The sequence below is a fragment of the Aspergillus terreus genome, genomic scaffold, assembly GCF_000149615.1.
Source record: "Aspergillus terreus NIH2624 scaffold_13 genomic scaffold, whole genome shotgun sequence".
NCBI classification, from domain to species: domain Eukaryota; kingdom Fungi; phylum Ascomycota; class Eurotiomycetes; order Eurotiales; family Aspergillaceae; genus Aspergillus; species Aspergillus terreus.
In genome coordinates, this window is record NT_165936.1 from 555,103 (window position 1) to 579,753 (window position 24,651).

A 24,651-nucleotide genomic window follows, 5' to 3' on the forward strand; every position below is an offset into this window, starting at 1 on the left:
CCGCATCGTCATCCGTGTACACATGAGCACTCATCATGATCAGGAGACAGACGGACAGACGTGCCGATGGCGATCAGACACGACGATGAAACGGCGGATGATATAAGACCTTGAAAGTATCACCTCCTCGGACCCTCGTTGACCAAAGCCGGTCAGGACTCTGTCGATCAGCAGAAGGTGAGCGCTCCCACATATCTAGATGTCCTCGAAGCCAGCACTGAGTACAAAGGTTTCGGAAATTATCTACAACGCGTCCAAAGGGTCCAAGTTCTTCAACCATGAACAGAGCTCGCGACCGAGTCTTGACGGAGAAGATCGATCGCATTCTGAAGGAGAAAGCCCGCTTGGAGAAGCTCGATCTTTCCGCCGACCTGCGTCGCGCGGACCAACTCCTCGCCGAACTCGAACTCAGCCGCGACCTTACTCAATACGTCATCCATGTGGACTGCGATGCTTTCTTTGCCGCCGTTGAGGAGCTTGACCGCCCCGAGCTCAAGACTGTCCCCATGGCCGTTGGCAAAGGCGTTCTGACGACCTGTAACTACGAAGCGCGCAAGTTCGGCGTTCGCAGCGGGATGGCCTCTTTCGTCGCGAAGAAGCTCTGCCCGCAGCTCATTCTTCTACCGCAGAACTATGACAAGTACACTGCTAAGGCGCAGGAGATTCGTGCCATCTTCACCCAGTACGATCCGCTGTTCGAGAGTGCCAGCATTGATGAGGCCTACCTCAACATCACCGCGTACTGCTTGGAGAATAACCTTGGCCCGGAAGAGGTAGTTAGTCGCATGCGCGCCGAGGTGCTGGAGAAAACCCAGATCTCAGTGTCGGCAGGAATCGCGGCCAACGCTAAAATCGCCAAGATTGCCTCCAATCGAAACAAGCCTAACGGTCAGTTTTGTGTGCCGAATGATCGCGACGCCATCATGGAGTTCATGCGCGAGCTGCCGGTGCGGAAAGTGAATGGGGTTGGCCGGGTGTTTGAGCGCGAGCTGGACGCCATTGGAGTCAAGACCTGTGGCGATATTTACCCAGCGCGTGCGCTACTGGCGAAGCTCTTTGGAGAGAAGGCCTTCCAGTTCCTGGCGCAGTGCTATTTGGGACTCGGGCGGACAAAGATTCAGCCCGTCGAGAACTACGAGCGGAAGAGCGTCGGAACAGAGACGACCTTTAGTGAGATTGGCACCAAGGAAGAGTTCCGCGCGAAGCTGCTGTGGGTGGCGCAGGAGCTGGAGAAGGATTTGGCGCGGACACAGTTCAAAGGCCGCACGCTGGTGCTCAAAGTGAAGCTTGCTACGTTTGAGGTGCTCACGCGTCAGTATCAGCCTCCGCGGGCTGTGTCCGTGGCCAAGGATCTCTACGCATTCGCTCTACCGATGCTGGAAAAGCTTGAGAAGGAGATTCCGAATATGAAACTGCGGCTGCTTGGGTTGCGATGTACGCACCTCGTAAGCACGAAGAAAGCGGGCATCGATTTCTTCGGCTGGGCACGGAGCGGGAAGCCTTCGACCGGGTCAGCGGATTCAAGTGGTGAGCATGAAATTGGCGCAGAGGAAGCCTTTGAACAGGCAGCCCGACAGGAGATCGAAGAGGAGATGAACGACATCGAGAAACTGAGCCAGGAAGTCCCGGATAGTGGGGCGGATACTACAGACCGGGAGTCTAGTGCGAAAGCAGAGCCACAACTGGAATATTGGGAGTGTCCCATTTGTGCCAAACCGCAGCCTGCAGAAGACAGGCTGTTCAACGAGCATGTCGACTTTTGCTTATCCAAGGGCACCATCCGCCAAGCTGTGCAAGGGGCCAAAGAACCGACTCCAGAGGCTGTCCCCGGGAAGAATCGCAAGAGGAAAGGGACGTCTCAGGAAGTCGACCCTCGTCAGAAACGGTTATTCTTTACGTGAGGGATGTCGGTGAGACATTATTAGCTTGCGTTGCTCCACATGGTGGTGGCTACCTACGTGGCTACCACCTTATGGAATTCAGTCACTCCTCCCCGATGCCGGGCTCAGGTCGGTGCGAGTCACCAAACCAATGCTCGATGTTGGGATATAATCCCACGGAATGAGAGGAGTCAAAAGAATCTGGGTTTACTGAATCTGGTTGGCTTGACGGGTGTTGGATAGATTCATCGGATACCTTAGGTATAGTAGTATACTGCACGATCTATATGGACCCCTGCAGTCAAGGATAGATACTATACATCAGACAATCGATCACCTTTATCTAATATAAACAACCACAGAGCCTCAAGATCTATATTTCAATCGCTATATTGCACGTCATAATCCACTGACATCTGATCGTCGTGGATCATCTTATCGGAACGGGAGAGTGCATCAGGCCATGCATCTGCAGTCATCATGAACCCCCGGATCCTTCATGGACCCTTAGAATAATTGAGTGAAATATAGCTACTGAATATACATAACTACTCCGCAAGAATCTGAGATTCCGATTGAAACATGTTTTATCCCTGGAATGAGTGACCCCGACAACTGGTCTTTTGCGGTGTAGGGACCACACTAAGCCCACTTGGGCCGTGACGTCTCCTTTTATTATGATTCGAGGATCACCACCACTTAGTTACTTCTTCTACCCTCCTTTTCACTTTTTTCTCGACAACTTCACCACTCTACCTCGTTCAACTCCCCGAAGCATATATCCCACAGATATATACACCACTGCGCATCATGCGCCCGGTCTCTCCTGCTCTGCCGCAATGCCATGAGTCGTTCGACCGCCATGACCGCCGATAAACAAAACAATGGCTATACCGCCAAACCCTTCACCCCGACCCTCAGCGCCGCCTTTCACCGCGCCAACAAGTCTCCTCTGACCCCCAAACTCGCCAGTCCGGCGGGCTACCGGACTCCCAAGCGATTGAATCCCGCCGATCCGCACTCCCAATCCGCCTCCGTCCCCAGACCGGACTCCGACTCGGCCTCCTATCTCAGTGCCAATGTGACCCCTCGTTCGGGCTCCCGCAACAGCCGACGCGATGGTTCGTTGGCGCCGTCCCCCCATACCACGCCCTCCAACGGCCAATACTCGCCTCAAGCTTCCTACGCTCCTACTCCGACCGCTGGAGGCCCTCGGACGGAACGCAGCCCCAACCGCATGGGTGCGAGGCTCGAGCCGGCGAGGAGTTACCGGGCCAAAACCTGGACGACGGATAGCCATCTTTCACGACCCAACTCATCCTCGGACTTGTCCTCCGGGAGTTCGCCCATGTTCTTCCATGCCTCCGACGCGCGCTCGTCGAATTCGGACGCCGACCCAACCCGGTTGAAACCCCACGTAAAACCGTCCAGCCCCGCCACGTTTGTCTATGCCAACGGCGAGCAAGAACGTCAGTCCGGGGATGAATCGACCGGCCGCGCGATGAAACGTCGCTCCTCCGGCATGTCTCGACCAGGGGCTGCGGCCAAACCACCCTCCGCCTCGCCGCGTCTGGCCTCGCCCAAACTCCATGCCGCCACTCGACTCTCCGATAGCTTTACCTCGCAGATCAGTCCCCCGTCAGACGCCCCAGCTGAGCCGGCACCGCAGCTGCATAGTCCGCCTTTGAATTTCTCCCCGAAACTGTCTGCACCAACCATCAAACACACCAAGTCCCCCAGCCTCGATGCGGCTCCCCGTACGATGTCCCCTCGGGAGGGCCTTCGACCAAGCCCGATCATCATATCCCCTTCCGATGCGAAGCTCGACGCTAGTGCACTGTCTTCAGAGCCGATTCCTGGACTGAGGCCTCGCATTTTCAGTACTGAGTCTACCGCGTCGATCGATGCGTATAGCGCGGCACAGAGTCCGGTCAAATCGGAGACCAACTCGCAGTCCAAGGATGAAGGCGTTCTCAACGCCCGCACGGAGCGTAAGATTTTAGATCTCGAGATCAGCAACTCGTCCCTTCTCGCCATCAACCGGACGTTGGAGCGGGAAATGCGGAAACAGAATGCGGAGCTGCGCCGGTTCCGACGTCTCAGTCGTGCCGGACGTCTTTCAATGGCCACTTCGACTCGATCAGTGTCGGGGACGTCGCTGGGGATTGCGAGTGAACTGGACCAGGCAAGCGAGATGTCGTCCATCCGTTCGCCGGAAGACATGTCGGATTTCAGCGACGAGGAGTCCATGGCGGATGAAGGCGTGATGAGTCCGGATTCTCTTGCGGAACACGACGCCCGGCATCGGGATCACGACGAAAAGCGTTTCTTGATCGATCTGTCCAAACATCAGGAGCTGTTAGCCGACAGCCAGAAAATGAACCAAAGCCTGCGACGGTGTCTCGGGTGGACGGAAGAACTCATCAAAGAGGGACAGAAAGCCCTCGAATACAGCGTGCACGTTAATGATATCGAGCTAGGAGGGAGGGTCCTCGCGCCGGAAGAATTGCACGACATTGGAGAGAGCGCGCGAGGACTCCTCAGTCCATCCGCGATCCCCGATATGCCTCCAGACGAACCAACTGATGAACCAACCGAAACGGCCTGATCCACTTGTCTGTCCACTGATTGTACTTCTACAACACCGGTCTTTATTTCCTTTTGTCTAGATATGCTTCGACTTGCACTTTGAGCCTTGTTTGCGCCCGCATGGGCGATGGTCGTGACAATGCTGGCATTCGTCGATGACGACTCCATTCTTTTCTCTTTTCTCTTTTCTTTCCTTCTTCTTGTCTTTCATAGCGATAGAGCGGCTGATCAGCTATTGCTAGATACCCGATGCGCGATGTTTATGTTACGTTACTATGAAGGTGTACACCCGGCGGTGTTAGACTTAATGTGAATAAGAAGCGACTCCCATCATTGCAGTACTATAGCTAGAGATACCATCCGATTGACTTTTATTCGATGTTGCATGTATGAGTTGTAGATGGTTAGACTCCAGGACAGTGCCATATTCTAGGCCACGGACAATGTATCCCTCTGCCAGGCGGTCGGTGTACGACACTGAGATCGAGCCAGCACTGGGCTGACCACCTCTTCTAATTAGCTCACCTCGGTGAACCATACTATCAGAGAGATTTTTCTCTGTGTGAGCGTGCATAGATTCCCCGGAGATCCAGGCGTCTGATAGTCAGAACACTGTCCAACGAGCTCCACACATTCTGCAGTGGTCAGTGACAGTACGGCCTTGCCCGAATGGACGATGGGTGTTGTAGACGAAGAACTGACGGTTATTATATTCAGCCAGGCAGCGGTCGAAGTCTTCTAGGATAGGACGTAAATTTCTGCCGTACTGTTGGATAAGCTGAATGTATGCGTAGTCATATTTGGGGTGGATGATATAGCGCAGCCCAGACTTCCTTCCTATAGACGAAGCCCGCATACATTCAGCTTATCTTGCTAGCACCGCATCTCAGACTGTGTCGCAATATCGAGGCCGTTCAAACTCACGGTCCGGTTTACGCAAGAAGCATCAGGATCAATGCTCCCAGGAGCATGATGACAAGAGCGACGACTCCGAAGTCCGCATCGCTTGTGACTGGGCTAACCTTAGTCCCTGGTTCGAATCTAGCCACGTTCGGGGCGCCACTACGACGCCCCCATTGCCTATGGTAAGCGACATCTTATGACAGCACCGTCAATATCTCTTCGCATATGAGTCCCATGTGGGCAAGAACTCATAATGAACTGATTTTCCCCAGGCAGGGCATTGCGGGCAGGGAGATATGATTCGATCGAGAGAATTCGCTCGAAGCACATCTGCTTCCTCGCCTTCGGAGGGGAACGAAGACTGCCCTGGGTCTCGCCAGTGTTGGTATGATCTTTACCCTTTGAAAAAGATGGCTATTAGTTCACGACTTATATCGGTCAAAGGGCTCCCATAAGAACAGAAGAGGCAGATCTTCGTAATCGCCTTGACCAGACATTCGCTCTTTGATAATGGTATTCCAGAACCCCGTGTCAAGAAGGATGATGGTACTGCTGGTGTTCCGCACTGCTGGCTAATCCGTTAGTTGTTGTCCCTTATTAGGGGGCGTTGGTCTCTCTACCTTGGGAACAAGTCAGTCGAGTTCCTTGCCATTGATTGAGTGCATCCTTTGTAGATGCATTCGCAAATCCGTTCAATGTCTGAACACTCTGTTGGGTTGCATATTTTGGGATCTGCGATTGGGCATGTGGCCTCAAACCCATCATGATTTCTCATTTTGTGGTTGCTTAGATCATTGCCTCTCAGGAACGGTCCGGCCGGGTACTTGTCGCAGAAAGCTGGCTTGTAATTGTGTACTTGTGCCACATGCTGTTGAACTTGGCGCTGATTAGTGCCAGAAATAGGAGGCATTCTTTCTTACCTGCAAGAGCTTTGACGATACAGTCTCCTCGATCGTGTAACCACCCCTGCTGCTCATATACCTGGCCCAGTTCGCGCCGTACACAGGGAAGGAAACATACAATTCCGTTCCATTCTGGGAGATAGAGGCATCTTCGCCTTCCTCTTTCACATTCTGCGGTGCAGAGGTGCAATCAACGAAGCACTCTAGGCTTCGCAAGTGCTGGTTATTCACAGCGGGCGATGGCTTGTATCCGTCGATGATAGTTGGGGATATCACGTCTCCCTTTCGCGAAGAATGGCCCCAACGGTCATACCGTTGGGCCATGCGAGTGTAGGTATTCCTGGAGTGCATCAGGGTTCCTGCCATACTTTTCGAAGTCTGGAAGCCTCGGAATAACGACCACTCCCATTCCCAGTCTTTCTGGGCTTGAACCCAATTCGGCGGTTCGATGAGCCACAAGGACCTTCGCTCACCGTATCTCATACGGCAGTACTAGCTGAGTAACGCGCGAGAGTCGTCATGTCAACCAAAAATGACCATTACACTACCAAAAATGGGCAACCCACTTAGTGGTATGTAAGGTGTAATATATGGCTGTAGATGTGGTTTGACAGTAACCATGCTCACGTTCAATGACCTCTTCGCTGTCTTCGCTGTCTTCGCTGTCTTCGCTGTCTTCGCTGTCTTCGCTGTCTTCGCTGTCTTCGCTGTCTTCGCCACTGGACTCGCTGTCTGTGCTATGCTCGTTGTCTGCATCTTCGCCTTCACTTCCTGCGGTGCCACTGTTACCATTTCCAGGGTCGTAGTCGCCGAAGCCCTTAGAGCCGGATGTGTTATGCAGTCTCCGAATGATCAGGCGATTCTTTTTCAGATCGAGAAAGGGAATGATCGCGGTATATATAGGCTCTTGGGGGAGGTGCTAATTCACACTTTCTGCTATATACTCGTAGAATGATCACTGTTAGACCAGTGACTTATCTCTCTTCTGAGTTGGACCTGGGAAAGAAAGGTAATTCATACAAGCAACAGTGACTGTTTTTCATTCCGCATTCGCCCTAGAAGGTGACACTTACGCTTACTTCTTAAGAGTAAACAGACCCGTTTGCCTATGAGTGTCGATTGTTCATTATTAGTGATCATGTTTGCTTGCAAACGCCATACAAATCAATATCATACAGAACGCCAGACCAAACACAATTTGCAGACTTTTATCCTGCGCGCAGATTCAAAGCTTCATACCATGTCCATTCTTTTCGTGTGCATTCATCGTAGCCAGATGCAACACTTTTCCGGGAGTGATTAAGCGCCCTCCTCTTCAATGCGAATGCTTCCTTCATTACCGATTCCGCTGGACCAGAATCCGTCCACCGACAGGGTGCTAACGGGGTCAGTATGCATTCACTTCCACAGTCAAAGAGTTACTCACAGTCCAGGGGAGCTGTCATGTGCGATAAGTAGCCAGTATCCGATGATACCCTGGGTAAAGATGTCGTAAATGGCAAAGATGACGGTCTCCGCGTTGACGTTCATCTTCAGCGCAAGAGGTCCTGCCGCAATCGCCCTAACCCACTATTAGCCCTACGCATTATAAAGAGAAGAGGGGGCAAGAACATACACAGGATAAAGAGCCTTGACAAACAAGGTCACCGCCGAGATCGTGCCAAAGAACCGCTTAATCTGCACGTCTTTATTGACCGCGGCGCGCGATCCATTGATACCAATGTGATACACCGTAGTCAAATAACCAATTGCACTGATGGCGAACCACGCCCAGCGACGAGCCGTGTGGCCGGCAAACGTGCCCAACAAGCCCGAGCCGAGCATGACGTAGTCTGCGACCACAGCGGAAAGCAGATGCGCACCGGGCAGGCCAGAGAGCAGGGCCAGGTTAGCGAGGATGAGCGGCTCTGTCAAGAACCAGTTGAGGTAGCGCAACCAGAACACCTGGCGGTAGTACTCGTCCGTAACGTTGGGGACGTGCTTGTGGTGTTCGCGGATGAGGTCATGCTTCCAAGTGATGCCCTGGCCGGTAGCGAGGGCGAGATAGACGATGAAGGAGACGGTGGTGGCGATGGAGACCAGGCTGTGGAAGACGCGTTTGGACTGGGAATGTCAGAGGGTTTTGGTCTTGGGCCTGGGTGGGAGTTTGTACGTACCAGCGGAGCTCGCGCCGCGAGAATGTAGAAGACCAGCGACGAGAGGGCCATCAACACGACGACAACCCTAGTGGTTCGATTGTCAGTCTTGGATGCTGTCGACCAGAACGTAGAGAACTGTACCATAGTGTTCGTGCTCCGGTCTTGTCGATGGATTGATAGACCGGGGTGCCGGGAACCACCGTGGGAATGGGAGCCACGGACGTCGTTGTTCCTGGTTCAGGAAGAGGGATAGGAGCGGTCTGCATGGTGTCTGGGATCATCATGATGGGCGTTGAGCATAGATGGAAATGGAGTTAAGGCCTGGAACTGTAAGAGAGGCAAACGCGCATTCTTAAAAGGTGGTTGGGGTCACGCAACCTTCGTCATTCTGACCTCGACGCTGGCGTCATCGACCACCTGCAGGCATTCCCGGTTATTCAGCGGAATTCCCTTCCGTAACCACCGCGCTATACTTCAGATTAATATAGAATCAAATATTATTCTTGCCGTATCTCGTTCGTATGTCAGATTTGCTTCTACGATTGCTTGGCAACGTCTCATCCCGATAGATAGAAGCTGGATACATGATTTGTCTACCGGAGCAGTATAGAACCTCCTTTTCATACATCGACCTCATAGAATCATAGCTTTCCTCCCCTGGCAAATCCCGGTGAGTCCCTGGCGGTAGGGAATCTCCTCAACCTTCTTACCGTTTAGCAGTCGTACTACCTTCAGCTCAGAGACCAGATCAACCCGTCGTCCCGCAACGAACTTCTCCTCAATCTCCCGCGGGAACAAGATGGACACCTTCTTCATGGGTAAAGAGAGGTAGAAGCCCGCATCAACACAGTCATTCCTGAAATGAATGCATCGGAGCCGTGCCGGATCGAACCAATGCAAGAACGCGTCTGCATCGACGACGAATCCAGTCAGGGTCAGGGTGCGAATGGAGAGTCGATTCCGCGTACGACCTCCCAGCGCCATTGCACGAACCTTGGCCTTTTCGATGGCCAGTTTGTCCAAATACTCGCCGACACCGATCTTAGGGGAGAGGTTTCCGTCGCCATATTGGCCGCTAAGCATCACTTCGTTAGCCCGTTCCCATTGTAGTATGCACAAATACAAAACCATGTAACACCATGCAGGCAGAAGGATGCTTACTAGTAGACCGGCTCCCCGTAATTCCTCTTGCTCAACCTCCATCCGCCCTTAATATACGGCCATTCCTCATTGTATCCACGTCGAATACGTGGTGGCAGCACCATCTCCAGTTCCAGTTCCTCCAGTCTGGGATTCAACCACGCCGCCTGCCAGATATACTTCTGATACGACTGTATCATGCCGGTGAGCTTGAGGACGCGCAGGTTACGGAACTCGCACAATGGAGCTAGTTCTTCTATGGGTAGGATGTCTGTGTCACGGCTAGATTGCTCCGTCATCGACTGGAAGACATCTAATCCAAGTTCCTGACGGTTTTTCGGGATGTAGCACCAGCCGATGCCGCCACGGAAACTCATGAGAGGTCGATTCGGTGTCGCTTACTCCATATCGGTAAAGGGCGATCCGTGTGCGTCTGTACAATCTTCTGGTTTATTGCCTCCTGTGAACATCTCGAACGACCGTCGAAGGAGCGAGATGGAGCGCCGACCAACATCGGATACCACACTCGAGGACCGAGACCGCGAGCGACGTGGTCTGGAGGAGTCGAGGGTGCGACCACGCAGAGCAGAGAACATGTTCAGGCCAAAAACATCGCTCATGCTAGACCGGCGGCGGTGCGGTTTGGCGGCAATGTTTTCATTCGAGGTGGTGGCGGTTGTGCGGTCGAGGAACTTACTTGCTTCGATGCGGTCGTTGATGGGTTTGTTGTACTCCTCTGCATCTTTCCAGAAGTCTTGACCCAGGAGGGTTTCGTTCCAGTGATGGGGATAGTCCTCCATCCCAAGGGTTGGCTGGGTCACGGAGATCGTGGAGATTATGGGAATGAACGAACAGTAGAAGAGCTGGGACATGTGGAAGAGAGTTTGAGGGTAGAAAGGGAATCAGGGTCGATAGAAAGAGGTACCTGAGCAATTGATCGCGTCTATAGTCACTGTTAACAACAACTTAGAGACATATTCCGTAGAATTCTAGGGTGTTAGACACAATGGCTTCACTATTTGGAAGTGCCATATATGTCAACCAATGAAGTGTATATCCTAGATCTTCATGGACTCGAGCCAAATCAGGCCTGTATAGCCTTTGATAGAGGGAGGGTGTCATCATACGTGATCTCTGAGGAGTCCTTTGAGACACTCAAACGGTCATAAATGTCTGGACTTGCATACAATCTCGCACATACTCGAATCCTATATGACTATAACCTTTGTGACACTCTTTATTGCAATATCATACGGATGAAACAGTCCAATATTCCGCCTAATATGTCTATTTCACTTCATTCCTTTGATCTGAGAGGCTACCGCTTGTGTTGTTCATTGTGGTGGGACACTATATATATCTCCACAATGAGCTCCATTGTCCCCACAATATCAATGGAATTACTGCGAACCGTCATGCTTTATCAGAGCTTCCATGTCGTCCGAGCCCCAATCCTGACCCGTAAACCCCAATCGAAGCGTTCAAGGACTTCTCATAATCTATGGAGTACAACAGACGCAACTACTCCGATACTACGCACCGAACTATCCAGACAAGAGCCTGGATTTCACGTTCATTTCCTTTTCCTACCGTAATTACATCCATGAGTCGCGTTACCAGCGTTGAACGTTAAAAGCTTTTATTTTCCAGCATTTCCGATCCTACAGCCAAAGAAGAAAGGTAGAAGTCCGTGGGTAATGGGTCGATCAAAAACAATCATGCAAATTTATTCCCGTCACAGCACTATCTTAGTACTTCTTGCCCTGGCGCAGAACGTCACCGAACTCCTCCAGAGGGCTGCGGATGAGCTTAGTCTCCTTCCAAAGGTTGGGGGTGAGGAAGCCGTAGGTGTTGACGACGGCAAGGAAGGTAGCCTTGAGGGTGTTCTCGAGGGTCTTGGTGGAGCCGGAAGAGCAGGTGTAGGCGTCCTGGACACCGGCGAGCTGGAGCAGACGCTTGACGGCGGGGGAGGCAACGAGACCGGTACCACGGGGAGCGGGGATAAGCTGTGATATGATTAGCAAGCTGACCGGGTATCGCAGCGGAGAATCTGAATCCTTGCGATTCAATCGAGGAGACGTACTCTGACGGAGACGGAACCACACTTGGCGCTCTGCTTGACGGGCAGAGAGTGAGGCTCACCGAGGTTGGTACCCCAGTAACCGCGACGGACGGGGAGAACGCTCAGCTTGGCGATGATGATGGCGGCACGGATGGCAGTAGCGACTTCCTTGGAGGTCTTGATACCGAGACCAATGTGGCCCTCGGAGTCACCGATGACAACGACGGCCTTGAAGCGGGTACGCTGACCAGCACGGGTCTGCTTCTGGACGGGCTTGATCTGTAGAGAGAAAAAGAGAGGGTCAGCGGTGGTTGCTTGAAAAATTTGACCCCTCTAGAGTCCTAAAATCCCCGATATCACGATCCAGCGGTTCTTCAATTGTGATCGCATTCTTCCACCTTGTCGCGCAAAGCCGCTTGCCCAGCAATTGGGAATCCCGCTGGTCGATCAATCCTCCGGTGGTGATGCTATCTCGTTCCGTACCTTCATAACCTCATCCTTGAGCTTGGGGAGGAAGAAGTCCACAATCTGGTACTCCTTCACAGGCAGGGAGTGCAGGTAGATCTGCTCCATGCTGGTGATCTTGCCGGCCTTGACGAGACGGCCGAGCTTGGTGACGGGCTGCCATTCCTTCTCCTCCTGCTTTCCACCACGACGACCACGGCGGCCACGACCACGGCCACGGTCACCACCACGGTCACCGCGGGAGCCAAATCCTCCACGTCCACGAGGAGCGTCAGCCATGTTGTATCGATATGGCGATTGAAAAGAGATCAACCGAGGAGGGTGGTAAGGAGGGACGGGAGGGTGTCGGTGGTTGTCGACTTTTTTTGTTCGCGGTCGAACTGACTATGGCGCACGACTGTTTGGTAACCAAAATTGGGGCAGCGGAGCGGGTGCGCTAAGCGAGCCCTGGAGCCCTATACCCTAGGCGGTGACCCGATCGGGCCACCCGATCAGGGCGGGGTCATGTGACGGGTGCATTTCCCGATTGGGACATTTTGCTCCCCAATATGGCCCTGATTGTCGCTCTTGTGCTGCTCTTATCGGCCGGCGGTCTGCGATGGATGATCAACTACTTATATCATAGCATATCCACTCTGACCTGTCTTCCCTGTTGCCATTGTTTGGCGTTCATTCCTTTTCCTCACTCGTTTGCTTCTTCTACTCTTTTCATCCGCCGTATTGTCCTATATTCCCTTCTTGATATTCGCCTCAAACATGTTCCGCTGGTATGTATACGCCCAATCGGTCCATGGTTCTTTGTTCGGAGTCTAACGCTGTGTCGATAGGTATCAGTCAAAGTTGGCCAAACAGCCAATTCTCACTGCAAGTGTCACCAGTGCGGTAAGATTATTGTTTACTCTTCGAATCGTATCCGTCTTGACTGACGCAATTTAGGTGTTGTTCGGTAGTGGTGATGCTTTGGCCCAACAGGCGGTTGACCGGAGAGGTCTCCAGAAGCATGATTTCGCTCGGACGGGTCGCATGGCTCTCTACGGTGGTGGTCAGTTTGCGCATCTCTCTGGTTAAAGACAATAGGTCTTAAATGGTCCAAACTCACACGCTCCAGCCATCTTCGGTCCCGCTGCCACGACGTGGTTTGCCTTCCTCCAGCGTAATGTTGTCCTGAAAAGCACCAAGGCAACCATCGTGGCCCGCGTGGCGGCCGATCAGGGCCTCTTTACCCCCATTCATCTCACTTGTTTCCTGTCCTCCATGGCTATTATGGAAGGCAGCGATCCGATCGAGAAGTGGTGCAACAGCTTCCTCCCCAGCTACAAGGCGAACCTCACTATCTGGCCTCTAGTCCAGGGTGTCAATTTTGCCTTTGTGCCTTTGGAACTTCGGGTGTTGGTTGTTAACGTGGTTAGCTTGGGTATGTATGCCGTTTCTTTGTTGGTTTCAACAGCCTCACTGACCGATGTCTCAGGGTGGAACTGTCTGTTGAGTATGATCAACAACAGCGACAAATGATGTTTTTCTCCGCATTTTCTCTTCAAAGACCTGGATTCTAGATACCCCTTGATTGTACAATTGATATAGATGTCTCACTTGCAGTCGTGTTTCCGGGGTCATGAAGGTCTTTGTATTCGTTTCGGGCGCTCTGTATTTGTTTGATTTGACTTGATTCTTTTCGCGGCATGACTCGAACATAAGATAGATTGTACAGTAGCATAATAGCTATTGAATCTGAGTTGATCGATAAATACCTAAGGTACATCTACCAGAAGATCTGATGATGTTGTTCAAGTATGGAACTAGGGCTGCGGTTCGGCCTATGAAAGACGGCCAATGGGGCTTGGCCTAAACAGGAAAAGCTGCCAACCGGCCATCCCCAAACCCGCTTCAAAACTTCATACCTAATTGTGAGCATCCCGCAGCGTCACCACCACCGCGTTCACCTTCGACGTCCGCTGTGATCTGCCTGGAGCAGACGTTCGAATTCCGTGTGCATTCCTGCGCTTCATCCCATCTGCGCTCTCTTCCCTCTCGTCCGGGTCGATCCTTCCTCCACGCCCGTTAATCCTCACAAATTTTGTCTTCGCCCACCGAGACTTTTCTCTTCCGGTCAACACTTCGCTCAGCTTTCTCTCCACCCCGCTTGTCTTCTGTACCGGTATCGCTTGATTTACCTTCCATCTCTTCGCCTATTTTCGCAATTTTCCTACCGTCATAATGGCCGCTGTCGCAGAGAACGGCGCCGCCCCGGTCACCAACGAGAACTCCGCCCCCAGTGTGGCCGCCGCCGAACAGAAGGACCAGACCGAACAGACGAATGGAGATGCCGTCACGGTGTTCCACGACAAGGAGAACTTCAACGTCAAGCACCCTCTTATGCATGAGTGGACTCTCTGGTTCACCAAGCCTCCCAGTGGCAAGGTATGGAGGAGCCCCACGACCTCGACTCCCAGCCGGCTAACCACCCCATGTGAATTGTAGGGCGATAACTGGAATGATCTGCTGAAGGAAGTTGTCACGTTCAACTCTGTCGAAGAGTTCTGGGGAATCTACGTAGGTCGCCTTGAACATGCCTTCCATGTCCATCCACTGACCGGGTTATGTCTCTAGAACAACATCACACCGACCTCGGAACTGGGCCTGAAAGCCGACTACCATCTCTTCAAGAAGGGCATCCGTCCCGAGTGGGAAGACCCCCAAAACAAGCACGGTGGCAAGTGGTCCTACTCGTTCAAAGACAAGCGCTCCGTACCGATCGACGATCTCTGGCTCCACGCCCAGCTGGCCGCCATTGGCGAGACCCTCGAGAACGATGGTGACAACGAGGTGATGGGTGTCGTCGTGAACGTGCGCAAGGGCTTCTACCGTGTCGGCCTGTGGACGCGGACCGTCGGCAAGAGCATCCCCGGAGACAAGAACGGCCGCACGCCTGCCCAGGGCAAGGAAGTGCTCGAGGCCATCGGTCGTCGCTTCAAGGAAGTCCTCCGTCTCAAAGAGGCTGATGTTGTGGAGTTCTCGGGCCACACTGACAGTGCGCACAGTGGCAGCACGAGGGCTAAGGCCAAGTACACGGTCTAAGGCTGAGTTTCTTTTCTTACGATAATTCCAAATGTGTTCCACCTGTCTTTTTACGAGACGATAGAAATGCCATGATTATGGAAGCAACGCATGGGAAAAGGGGAGTCTGATGGTTGAGCCGGGGGAGGGTCCATGTCGCAGGTATGGTGAAATGTTGACGGGCTGTAGGCATTAAGGCATCAACGGGTTTCTTTTCTCAATACGTATTTCACGAGGTTGATACCAATTCAAATTATGCGCTGTTTACCAGATCAAAAGTAAAGAAAAAGCATGTCTAAAACTGGTTTGTAGGATTTGTGATGGGTAGAGGGATTGGCACTTGATCGACACCGATATACAACAAGATGCAAGATGTACCTCTCACAAGGTTGATATCATTCAAATCGTGTACTGTTTCCCAGGCAAGCAATAAGCTGCGGAACGGAGATATGTATAGAAAGGAACGCGTGGTGTTCGTAGCCCTGTAGATACTTAGTGATGGTTTAGGGGTTGTTACTATTGCCATGTGGCAGCTTGATATATAACAGTACCTATACAACAAGTCGTACTCCTCATGGGAGTTTTGTTCATTTAATCCAGCTATATCATGCACTGCTAAGCTACGCGAGAAACTACCATGGAAGGGAACCAAATCAAAGAAAAGGTGTGGTCGTACTCCTCATGTGATGGTCCCAAGGCACTCTACATGACGACCTGAATAGGCCTCAATTTGCAGCAATACGTCGTTCTCATTGGGAAATTTGATCATTCAATGATACCATGCGTATATGGAGAGGAATTGCGCAGGAAACGGAGAGTAGATACCTACGTATACAGACTTAGTCCATCTTGGTGGTTTCACTACGTCGGTATTTGAGGCGATTTCTCGACATGACATCGTTGATAGTCCCCAAATAGGAACATGAAGTCCAAACATCGTCCTGCTACCCGTTAATTCCCGGTGTCTACTCGATTGTTTGACTTGTTGGGAACTTCTGTGGCTGTGTCGCCGTCGACCAGCTTCATGATGAGGTGAATAGTGACGATAATGGAAGGTCCCGTTGGCCATTCACTCGACTCGTTTGGCATCTGTGCTCAAGGGAAAGCCCCATCGACGTATTCACTACGTTTCCTGTGATGCCAGCCCTGAATCACCCGCCTGCCTATATACCCTTTCCTCCCCCCTCCCGGTTCCCTTCTCTTTCTCTCTCCCACAACCATCTTCTTCTCTTCTTCCAACCACATATCCGACACCACATTGTCTTTTTATACATCTAACAAGCGACTGGAAGTGCTGGGAGCTCGACATATCCGTATCTGTCTTCAGATCAACTGGATTTGCGAGGTTTTCAGACACATCCGTCTGCTTCAAGGACCTTCTTAGGTCTCTTGTGACGGAACAAACTGCTGTATGATCCCTCCTCGTCCGACTCTTCGACCTTATCCTGCTAACATGTGTTTCTATTGTCTTATAGGATCGGCTTCTCTCCTCGTGAGATACGGGCCCAGTATAGGTTGGGTGGTTGGGCTGGGCCTGGGCTAAGTACCTGCTGTGCTCCCAGCAGTGGATCTCGAGGATCTATCCTCATCTCGTCGTTAGAGCTTCTCTACTGACCTGTGGTACTCTTAGAGAACCTTCGATCCCCTTGTGGGATGCGGGCCTGGTATGGTTGGGTGGTTGGGCTGGGCCTGGGCTAAGTATTCCTCCCTGTTCCTCCTCTTGATCTTGACACTGATCTGACCTCCAGTCTTTGGAACCGCTTGTCTCTTGAACCATCAAGGGCAAGCTTACACAGATTTAAAAAAAAAAATCGACACACCGATACTCTGACTCGCCAGCATCGATAAGGGTAGGTAGGGTGGGCCAAGCACGACAATAACAACAGCACCAGCAACGCCATCAACATTCTCTTCGACACAGGCCAGCATTGGATGGGTGGTTGGGCTGGGCCTGGGATGTGTACCTCAGAATACCTCTAAGTATCTCCTCCTACCCTTCATTTTGACCTTGACACTGACATGATCTCCAGCACACAGCTTTCTACTCCCCTGAGGCCAGCATTGGACGGGTGGTTGGGCTGGGCCTGGGAACTCTCCTATCCATCTTCGACTACCCTTTCTTCTCTGCCTCCCCTCCCCCCTTCCCCTTTCGCCTTCACCCACCCGGTTCCAGATATAACAGCAAAAGCCCGTTGGTTGGGTCGGTTGGGTGGGCTTGCGGTAGGGTCTTCCCTGTATATCTGTCCCGACTTCTCTCGTTGTTCTCACTTCACCCCTTCTCTATCCCGGCAGTTCGCAAGAACAAGCTCGCGTGGTTGGGTGGTTGGGTCGGGCCTGGGATCATGTATATAGTTGCGTTTGAATTTGTTTTCTCTGGCTCATGGAGGGTTGGTTGGGCTGGGCCAGGGCACTAACTCACAGCACTAACTATTTAGGGGCCCATGGCTGGGTGGTAGGGTTGGGCCAGGGGCAAGTATGTGCTGCATCTTCTTGCCTTCTTTTGCATGTTGTTTTGCATGTACTTTTGCATTTTCTGTTCCATGTTCTTCCATCTTGTATCTTCTTGCATCTTCTTTTCTCTGGCTCATGGTTGGGTAGTTGGGTTGGGCTAGGGACGAGTATCTGCTTGTCTTCTGTTGCATCTTCATTTGCATCTTCAGTTGCATGTCCCTCCTATCCTTTGTATCTCATTGCATGCTCCTTTTGCAGTTCTATCTTTGTTTATGTCTTCTTTTGCATGTCCTTCCCGTCCCTTGTGTCTCCTTCCATCCCTCCTTCTCTGTATGTTCTTATTTGCTTTTGTATTTTCGTTTTTGCCTTATTATCCATCTCTGTTTGCATGTTCTTTGTATCCTTTTGCACATCATTGTATCTCTGCACATCTTTATCCACTCTGGCCTACGGAGGGTTGGTTGGGTTGGGCCAGGGCACTAACCCACAGTACTGACAATCTAGGGGCCCATGGCAGGGTGGTTGGGTTGGGCCTGGGGTAAGTCTCTACTAACATACAGGTCCATCGACTTTCGAACTCTGACCTACGGTGGGTTGGTTGGGTTGGATCAGGGTACTAACTCACAGCACTAACTACCTAGTATTTAGCGGCCCATGGTTGGGTGGTTGGGTTGGGCCAGGGACAATGTCATCGAATGCATTGTCGTATGTGATTTGCATTGCCATATTTTGTGAGTGCACTCTATTTCTGCGCTGGTTGATGACTGCTTGCTAACTTGACTGGCTTTCATGGATATCCTGTCATCATCGCAGCTCCAGTTGTGGTCTACTGTCGGAGGACTTGGAGAGACCAATATGTTTTGTACTTTGGTGTCTCTCAGCGAACCACTTTGCATGTCGGAGGACACCAAGAGGTCAACATGTTTTGTACTTTCATGTCGATCATCGAACCACTTTGTATGCCGGGCTAGACTGGAATGGGATACAACAACCTCTGCACTCATGCTCTGCATCCACTCAACGTAAGTTAACACTATGACTGGGGATGGACTATCCGGTGCAGTCCTGTGAATGTGGATGGATCATAGTAACGCCGATTGGCTTTCCACCGAGTACAGAGATTTCATCCAACTACACCGATGACCGGACTTCATCTTGAACTCGAGGCAACTTTGATGTTTATACGAGTTCCTGGCAGCTGTCCCTCTTCAACCAATAGGAAGCTCAAGGGTTGACGTGATTACCTTAGAGCGGTGGAGTCGTGGATCCGTGCTGGAGTCAGATTTACAACGACGGCAGAAATCGACCGAGTGGGAGCATCTGCACAGTGTCTACGGAGTAGTCAAAGTACCCCTTGGATTGTGATGTTTCCTTGCGAAGAGAGCAATGGATCAGCAAGACAGCGGGGTGCTTGGCCTTCATCGAACCCAGAGCAAGGTTGTTCACTCTTCATGAGTCATGCGGCTCCGTTGAGGCTGTTGGTCATCTTAGTACTCCATACTCCGTAAGAAGTTTCGGGATCCTTCCGGAGTTGTTGCCCTACTCCGAAAAGCTTGTACCTAATGCTGAGGCTGCGATCCTTCACGCCCTTCGCGGTGGGCAGGCCGGCACAACCACCAACGACATTGAGCGCACTGCCTTTAGCCAAGAGGATAAGACAAGCCCAGACTGCCGAATGACTGTCCAAGCACGCCATGCCATCATTGGGCCAACCACGAATGGCTTGGCTAGGACGACATCGGCGTGCGACAAATGTCCTGCGCAAGGGGCACTCCGTAGTATTCCGTAGGGCTCCGGAGTACATACACGACGTCTCGGGCCGAGGACGAAGGAGTCTGTACGGAGCTCCTCGTCTGGAATGCTTGCGATTGGCAGCGTTCCTGGCGACATGCCGCGATGATGTGCAGTAGATCGTTGACGGAAGGTCCATCACGTCAACGGGGGGAACATGGGTTCGACCAGCCAAGGCGATATCCGGTGACTCTGTTGCGGGATGATCAGAGGTATGGAAGACGAGACCCAATGAACGGTGGACGATTGAGCGGTGGTTGATGGAGACGAATCCTGGGGAGGGCGAAGTCGGAGGGCGGCCTGGGCGATAAGGCCGCCAACCCTCCGTATTTAACGCTGGTCTGGCCACTTGCCCTGCAGCTGCGCCCTGCGCCCTGTTCAGCGACTTTTGTGCACCCTGGCGCCTCGTTTTGCGACACAATGAATCGTTTATCGACCTGATCGACTCTCCCCCTATGGACCAACTATTATGGAGTCTGGTTTTCTGTCAATCCTCTCCTCGTCTACCCCAGAAATTGCGACCTCCCCCCCTTTTTCTCCTCAGGACAGCTCTGTGGGCGGCTTGAGCCGACTCCACCCCGTCGCGTTACCTCGCCAGATACCAGTTCTTATTACGCAGTCAGACGTCCCGCAAGAAGCAATCAGGCAAATGAAGCGATCGTGATTGGTCACGATATGCCAATGGATGAGCGTCCCTCCGCATTCCGGGGTAACGTCGCATTCAGGCGTTCAGCCTATCCACGATGGGGATAGGCCACGAGAGCGGATGGAGACGCCTGCAGACGGGTGGTTCGAAACATCCGAGACATCTCCCTTGCTCCCTGCGATAAGCCCATTACCTCAATACTCAGGACGACAACACCCACCACCCGCGGACGGCTGAAAGCTTGTTGAGAGAGATGTTGCATTGACTGGCCTCTTCACCGGCTAATTCAAGCGCTTTCCCATGCGGGGATAACCGACGTCGCATACGGACTCCGTCTCCCTGCCGATCGCACACCATCTGACGGCCTCTCATACACGCTGAATCCCACTGGCAAAGCGGGGATGGATGCCCTCGAGGATCCAACCCCAGGCCCCGACTCGACAATTTCGGCCTGCATCTCGTGCTACGAATCACATCTTGCGTGCTTATCTACCGATGGAGACCGAAACCACGCTGGTCCGGCCAACTATCTCAGCTAGTTGATTGTGTTACCTAAAAGGATTCCGTCTGGTACCGGTGGCGAACGGGCCAGCGAAATTTCCTATTGACTCCCCAGTGCGGCAGCGGTCCCAACCGAAGACGGCTATTTTTTACTGCGTTTGTGTGTTGGACCTCGGCCCAGGTGGCTGGAATGCGATGCCATCGCAGTTGGGAAGAAAAGAAAAGAAAAGAAAAAAAAAACAACAATATTTTTTTTTCTATCTCTAAGTTTGATAGAGGATTCTGACAAGCAAATCCGGTCCCTGACAAGAATTCCAAGAGATTGCTTACTTCCACCGGCAATCTCCGACTGGTTGGCAGTTATCTGGTCAGCTCATCCTCCCTCGGCCTTCGAGAAGCATTCCGCCGCCAGCCAATCGCGCTGGTTTCCGGCCTTTCTGGGCGGACGCTTAACATGGCTTGTCAGGTCTATGCGCCGGCGCCCTGGGGTCGCATTCGTGGGTCTTGCTTCTCCTAGTGCGGCCATTCGATTGGGTTTGTCCCGTAATTTTGCTAGTCCTGGGTCTTACCACGTTTACGCCCGTCGGAGTGGCCTGGTCTGGTGATAAGACCCTCCGCCATCGCTTACCGGAGAGGAGTCTCCCACTGTGAATATAAGGTCGCGTCGCATCCTCTGCGCGCCCTCTTTCTGGACACACTCGCCCGTCGTTTGTTTCTTCTTTCCCAGCCTCGGGGTTTCTCATCTTGGCCTCTGTCAACATGGCTTCCGCAAACCATGAGGTTGAACTGACTCAGTATGTCGGCCCTTGACAGACTTTTCTTCCCTTTATCAAATTCTTCCCTCTCTTCCCTGCCTCGGTGGCATGATGCTGGCGCTCTGTCTGGTGGTCTTTTGTGCTGACTCTCCTTCAGACCCCAACAGGGCCAATCCCCGATCACCGAATTTGAGAAGTCGACCGAGGCTGTTCCTTGTGAAAAGGCTATCTCTGCTACCCCTGATGGCGAGGAGCCTAACGAGGAAGAGGCCCGGACTCTGCGCCATGTCGCCGAGAACCTGCCGGTCTCCGCCTGGCTCGTAGCGATGGTCGAACTGTGCGAGCGGTTCACCTACTACGGTATGTCGGGTTTGTTCCAGAACTATGTCAATCTGCCACTCGATGGCAGCCAGGGCCGTGGTGCCCTCGGTATGGGTCACCAGGGTGCCACTGGTCTGACTACCTTCTTCCAGTTCTGGTGCTATGGTAAGCGATCTCTCATTACGTCCTTTCTTCGCTCTCGCTGACGTTTAATCAGTGACTCCCATCATTGGTGCCATTGTCGCTGATCAGTACCTGGGCAAATACAAGACCATCGTGCTGTTCTCGGTCGTCTACATGGTCGGTCTGCTCATCCTGGTCTGCACATCCATCCCTACGGCTCTCCAGCACGGCGCTGGTCTGGGAGGCTTCATCGTCGCCATCCTGATTATCGGTCTGGGAACCGGTGGTATCAAGAGTAACGTTGCTCCTCTGATTGCGGACCAGTACAAGCGGAAGAAGATGGCTGTCTCGACCACGAAGAAGGGAGAGCGCGTCATCATCGACCCTTCTCTCACCATCCAGCGTATCTACATGATCTTCTACGGTTGTATTAACCTGGGATCGCTCTCGCTGCTGGCCACGCCTTACATGGAGCGCGACATCGGCTTCTGGTCCGGCTACTTGCTCTGTCTGTGCATGTTCACGTGTGGTTCCTTGGTGCTCGTGTTCGGACGCAAGTTCTACGTTGTGCGCCCTCCGCAGGGATCCGTCATCACCGACGCGTTCAAGGCCCTGTGGATCATGGTCGTCAACCGCAACATGGATGCCCCCAAGCCCACCTGGCAAGCCGCCAACGGTGGCAACCGCACCGTGCCTTGGGACGACCATTTCATCGACGAGCTCAAGCGCGCTCTCGTCGCCTGCCGTGTCTTCTGCTTCTACCCGATCTACTGGGTCGTGTATGGTCAGTTCTCGAGCAACTTTGTCACCCAGGCCGGTCAGATGCAGGGCCACGGCATTCCCAACGACCTGATGCAGAACTTTGACCCCATCTCCATCATCGTGTTCATCCCCGTCCTGGAGACCTTGATCTACCCCCTGCTGCGCCGTCTGCGCATCCCCTTCCGCCCCATCACGCGTATCTCCCTGGGCTTCGTCGTCGCCTCCTTGGCCATGATGTACGCCGCGATCGTGCAGCACCTGATCTACTCCGCCGGCCCCTGCTATGAACACCCCGGCTGCGATGCCTCCATCGTCGATGGGGTCACTTCCGGCAACAAGGTGCACATTGCCATCCAGACGCCCGCCTACATGTTCATCGGTCTGTCGGAGATTTTCGCCTCGGTGTCCGGTCTGGAATACGCCTACACCAAGGCGCCGCCGTCGATGAAGTCGTTTGTGCAGTCGATGTACCTCCTCACCAACGCCTTCGGCTCCGCCATCGCCGAGGCCCTGACGCCGGCCGCGTACGACCCGGCCATCCTGTGGATGTTCGTGGGTCTGGCCTGCGCCTCCTTCGCCGTCGGCATCATCTTCTGGCTCGTGTTCCACCACCTCAACTCGCAGGAAGACCAGATGAACGCGCTCGACGCCGACGACCCGGACACTCCGGGCTACGGCCAGGAGCGCCCCGCCAGCCAGGAGGGCGAGAAGAAGGACGAGAAGACGCAGGCGCAGTGAGGTCGTCCTTGCTCGCTCCTTTTTGCTCCCCTCGATTGATCCGCGGAGGATTCCGCTTTGCGTTTCTGTATTATATAATACCTCTTGTTTCTTTCTGTGGCTATACTTTTAATTCTCGCGCGCCGTGCCGAGGGCACGGTCGACTGAGCCCGCGCGGGTCCGTGTAAGCAACCTGCTGAGCAGATGGGTGACGAGATTAATGTATATATCGATGAATACATGATGATCCAACTCATATCCAGACCTAGACCTTACTATGTACACACTCTGTAGGAGTAGGCACTTCCAACGCCAGTGGGGATGCCGTCCGAAAACGGCGGATGAACCGTGGAGCCACCACCGTCCAACGGAATCTCTTTGCAACCGCAATGACACGAACAAATGATAAGACCGGTCGACTGACTAGAGAGGCGCTCGTACGCCGTGAAAACAGAACGGCGTGATGGTGGAAATTTTCCCTTGTACCGGATATGCTTCCTGAAAGAGGCTGAAGCTCCTCGGGACCCTGTCGGGTGTCGGCCAATCGAGAATTTCTCTGACAGAGCGATGGGGCTCACCAGGGGAATTGATTGGTGGCAGAGGCGATTGTTTGGTAGGATTGGGCTTAGCGGGCGGGTCTAGACTGACCGTTGGTAGTATTGATTTTTCTTTCGATTTTGCCTTCTTTTTTATTTTTTTTTTTATTTTATTTTTATTTTATTTTTATTTTTTATTTCTGCGCGATGGATGTCTAAGACAAGACCATGGGTTGCGTGGGAAATTGCAATGGTGGGACCTGCAGGCTTTTCGGCAGAAATGAGCAGGAACGAGGTGGTGCATGGCTATCCCTTGCAGAGTACTTACTGCAGATGTAGGTAGACTTAGGTACTTTCAAGGTTGTTTTATGGTGATATCAATAACCCTAATGATGAAGGCATCCGTACTGATTCGTGTATATCGGTGGAGACTTTATACTAGTACTCAATTCTGCAGGGCATAGAGTTGCTTTGTATCGATCTACGGTTTGGAAGAAGCATGCTTATCTGCAAAGTGGATATTATAGGGTAATCTGTGTTGTTCTTGTCAGGATGCGTACGGATATGCTGATCAGATGGCTGGATCAATGGAGGCATGAGGGGAGGGACTAGGCGGCGTCGGTAAGGCTTAGTATGAGCTTACTTTGGACTGACATTCATAGACACGGATCGAAGTGGACGTTCATAGTATTATGTTTGAGTAGGCTTGAGTAGGTAGGTTAGGAGGAACTGCTGGTAGTTGGGATGTACATTCCCGATATATATCTCAGGATCTTACTCAAGTAGAGACCTTTTAGCGAATGAAGATGGAATATTATTCTGCCTAGCCGAGAAAGACTGATAGGAATGCAAGAGAAACATCAAAATATATCTGCCTACATTCAGAGTGGCAGTGCAGATTCGCCATGGTAAATA

The 24,651-nt window shown here is 52.5% G+C and overlaps 8 protein-coding genes across 8 annotated transcripts; 5 read left to right on the plus strand and 3 right to left on the minus strand.

Annotated features, from left to right (window-relative positions):
- Positions 1 to 278: 278 nt before the first annotated feature.
- ATEG_08689 (uncharacterized protein) lies at positions 279 to 1,901 on the plus strand (the record flags this gene model as incomplete). The annotated part of the gene is made up of 1 exon (XM_001217274.1): positions 279 to 1,901. The coding sequence occupies one exon, from the start codon at positions 279 to 281 to the stop codon at positions 1,899 to 1,901; it is 1,623 nt and encodes a 540-aa protein (XP_001217275.1).
- An 841-nt stretch (positions 1,902 to 2,742) lies between these two features.
- Positions 2,743 to 4,488, plus strand: ATEG_08690 (uncharacterized protein; the record flags this gene model as incomplete). Its single annotated transcript, XM_001217275.1, has 1 exon — positions 2,743 to 4,488. The coding sequence occupies one exon, from the start codon at positions 2,743 to 2,745 to the stop codon at positions 4,486 to 4,488; it is 1,746 nt and encodes a 581-aa protein (XP_001217276.1).
- A 3,085-nt stretch (positions 4,489 to 7,573) lies between these two features.
- ATEG_08691 (opsin family protein) lies at positions 7,574 to 8,481 on the minus strand (the record flags this gene model as incomplete). Its single annotated transcript, XM_001217276.1, has 4 exons — positions 7,574 to 7,652; positions 7,701 to 7,835; positions 7,890 to 8,377; positions 8,431 to 8,481. 4 exons carry the CDS (start codon positions 8,479 to 8,481, stop codon positions 7,574 to 7,576), a joined length of 753 nt encoding a protein of 250 aa, XP_001217277.1.
- Positions 8,482 to 9,045: 564 nt separating this feature from the next.
- ATEG_08692 (uncharacterized protein) lies at positions 9,046 to 10,424 on the minus strand (the record flags this gene model as incomplete). The annotated part of the gene is made up of 3 exons (XM_001217277.1): positions 9,046 to 9,487; positions 9,574 to 9,949; positions 10,079 to 10,424. The coding sequence occupies 3 exons, from the start codon at positions 10,422 to 10,424 to the stop codon at positions 9,046 to 9,048; spliced, it is 1,164 nt and encodes a 387-aa protein (XP_001217278.1).
- Positions 10,425 to 11,300: 876 nt separating this feature from the next.
- Positions 11,301 to 12,358, minus strand: ATEG_08693 (40S ribosomal protein uS5; the record flags this gene model as incomplete). Its single annotated transcript, XM_001217278.1, has 3 exons — positions 11,301 to 11,558; positions 11,636 to 11,893; positions 12,098 to 12,358. 3 exons carry the CDS (start codon positions 12,356 to 12,358, stop codon positions 11,301 to 11,303), a joined length of 777 nt encoding a protein of 258 aa, XP_001217279.1.
- Positions 12,359 to 12,835: 477 nt separating this feature from the next.
- On the plus strand, positions 12,836 to 13,591 carry ATEG_08694 (Mpv17/PMP22 family protein; the record flags this gene model as incomplete). The annotated part of the gene is made up of 5 exons (XM_001217279.1): positions 12,836 to 12,846; positions 12,907 to 12,961; positions 13,016 to 13,121; positions 13,188 to 13,493; positions 13,548 to 13,591. 5 exons carry the CDS (start codon positions 12,836 to 12,838, stop codon positions 13,589 to 13,591), a joined length of 522 nt encoding a protein of 173 aa, XP_001217280.1.
- Positions 13,592 to 14,293: 702 nt separating this feature from the next.
- ATEG_08695 (eukaryotic translation initiation factor 4E) lies at positions 14,294 to 15,154 on the plus strand (the record flags this gene model as incomplete). The annotated part of the gene is made up of 3 exons (XM_001217280.1): positions 14,294 to 14,497; positions 14,558 to 14,629; positions 14,687 to 15,154. 3 exons carry the CDS (start codon positions 14,294 to 14,296, stop codon positions 15,152 to 15,154), a joined length of 744 nt encoding a protein of 247 aa, XP_001217281.1.
- A 6,127-nt stretch (positions 15,155 to 21,281) lies between these two features.
- On the plus strand, positions 21,282 to 23,221 carry ATEG_08696 (peptide MFS transporter; the record flags this gene model as incomplete). The annotated part of the gene is made up of 3 exons (XM_001217281.1): positions 21,282 to 21,316; positions 21,435 to 21,763; positions 21,816 to 23,221. The coding sequence occupies 3 exons, from the start codon at positions 21,282 to 21,284 to the stop codon at positions 23,219 to 23,221; spliced, it is 1,770 nt and encodes a 589-aa protein (XP_001217282.1).
- Positions 23,222 to 24,651: the final 1,430 nt, after the last annotated feature.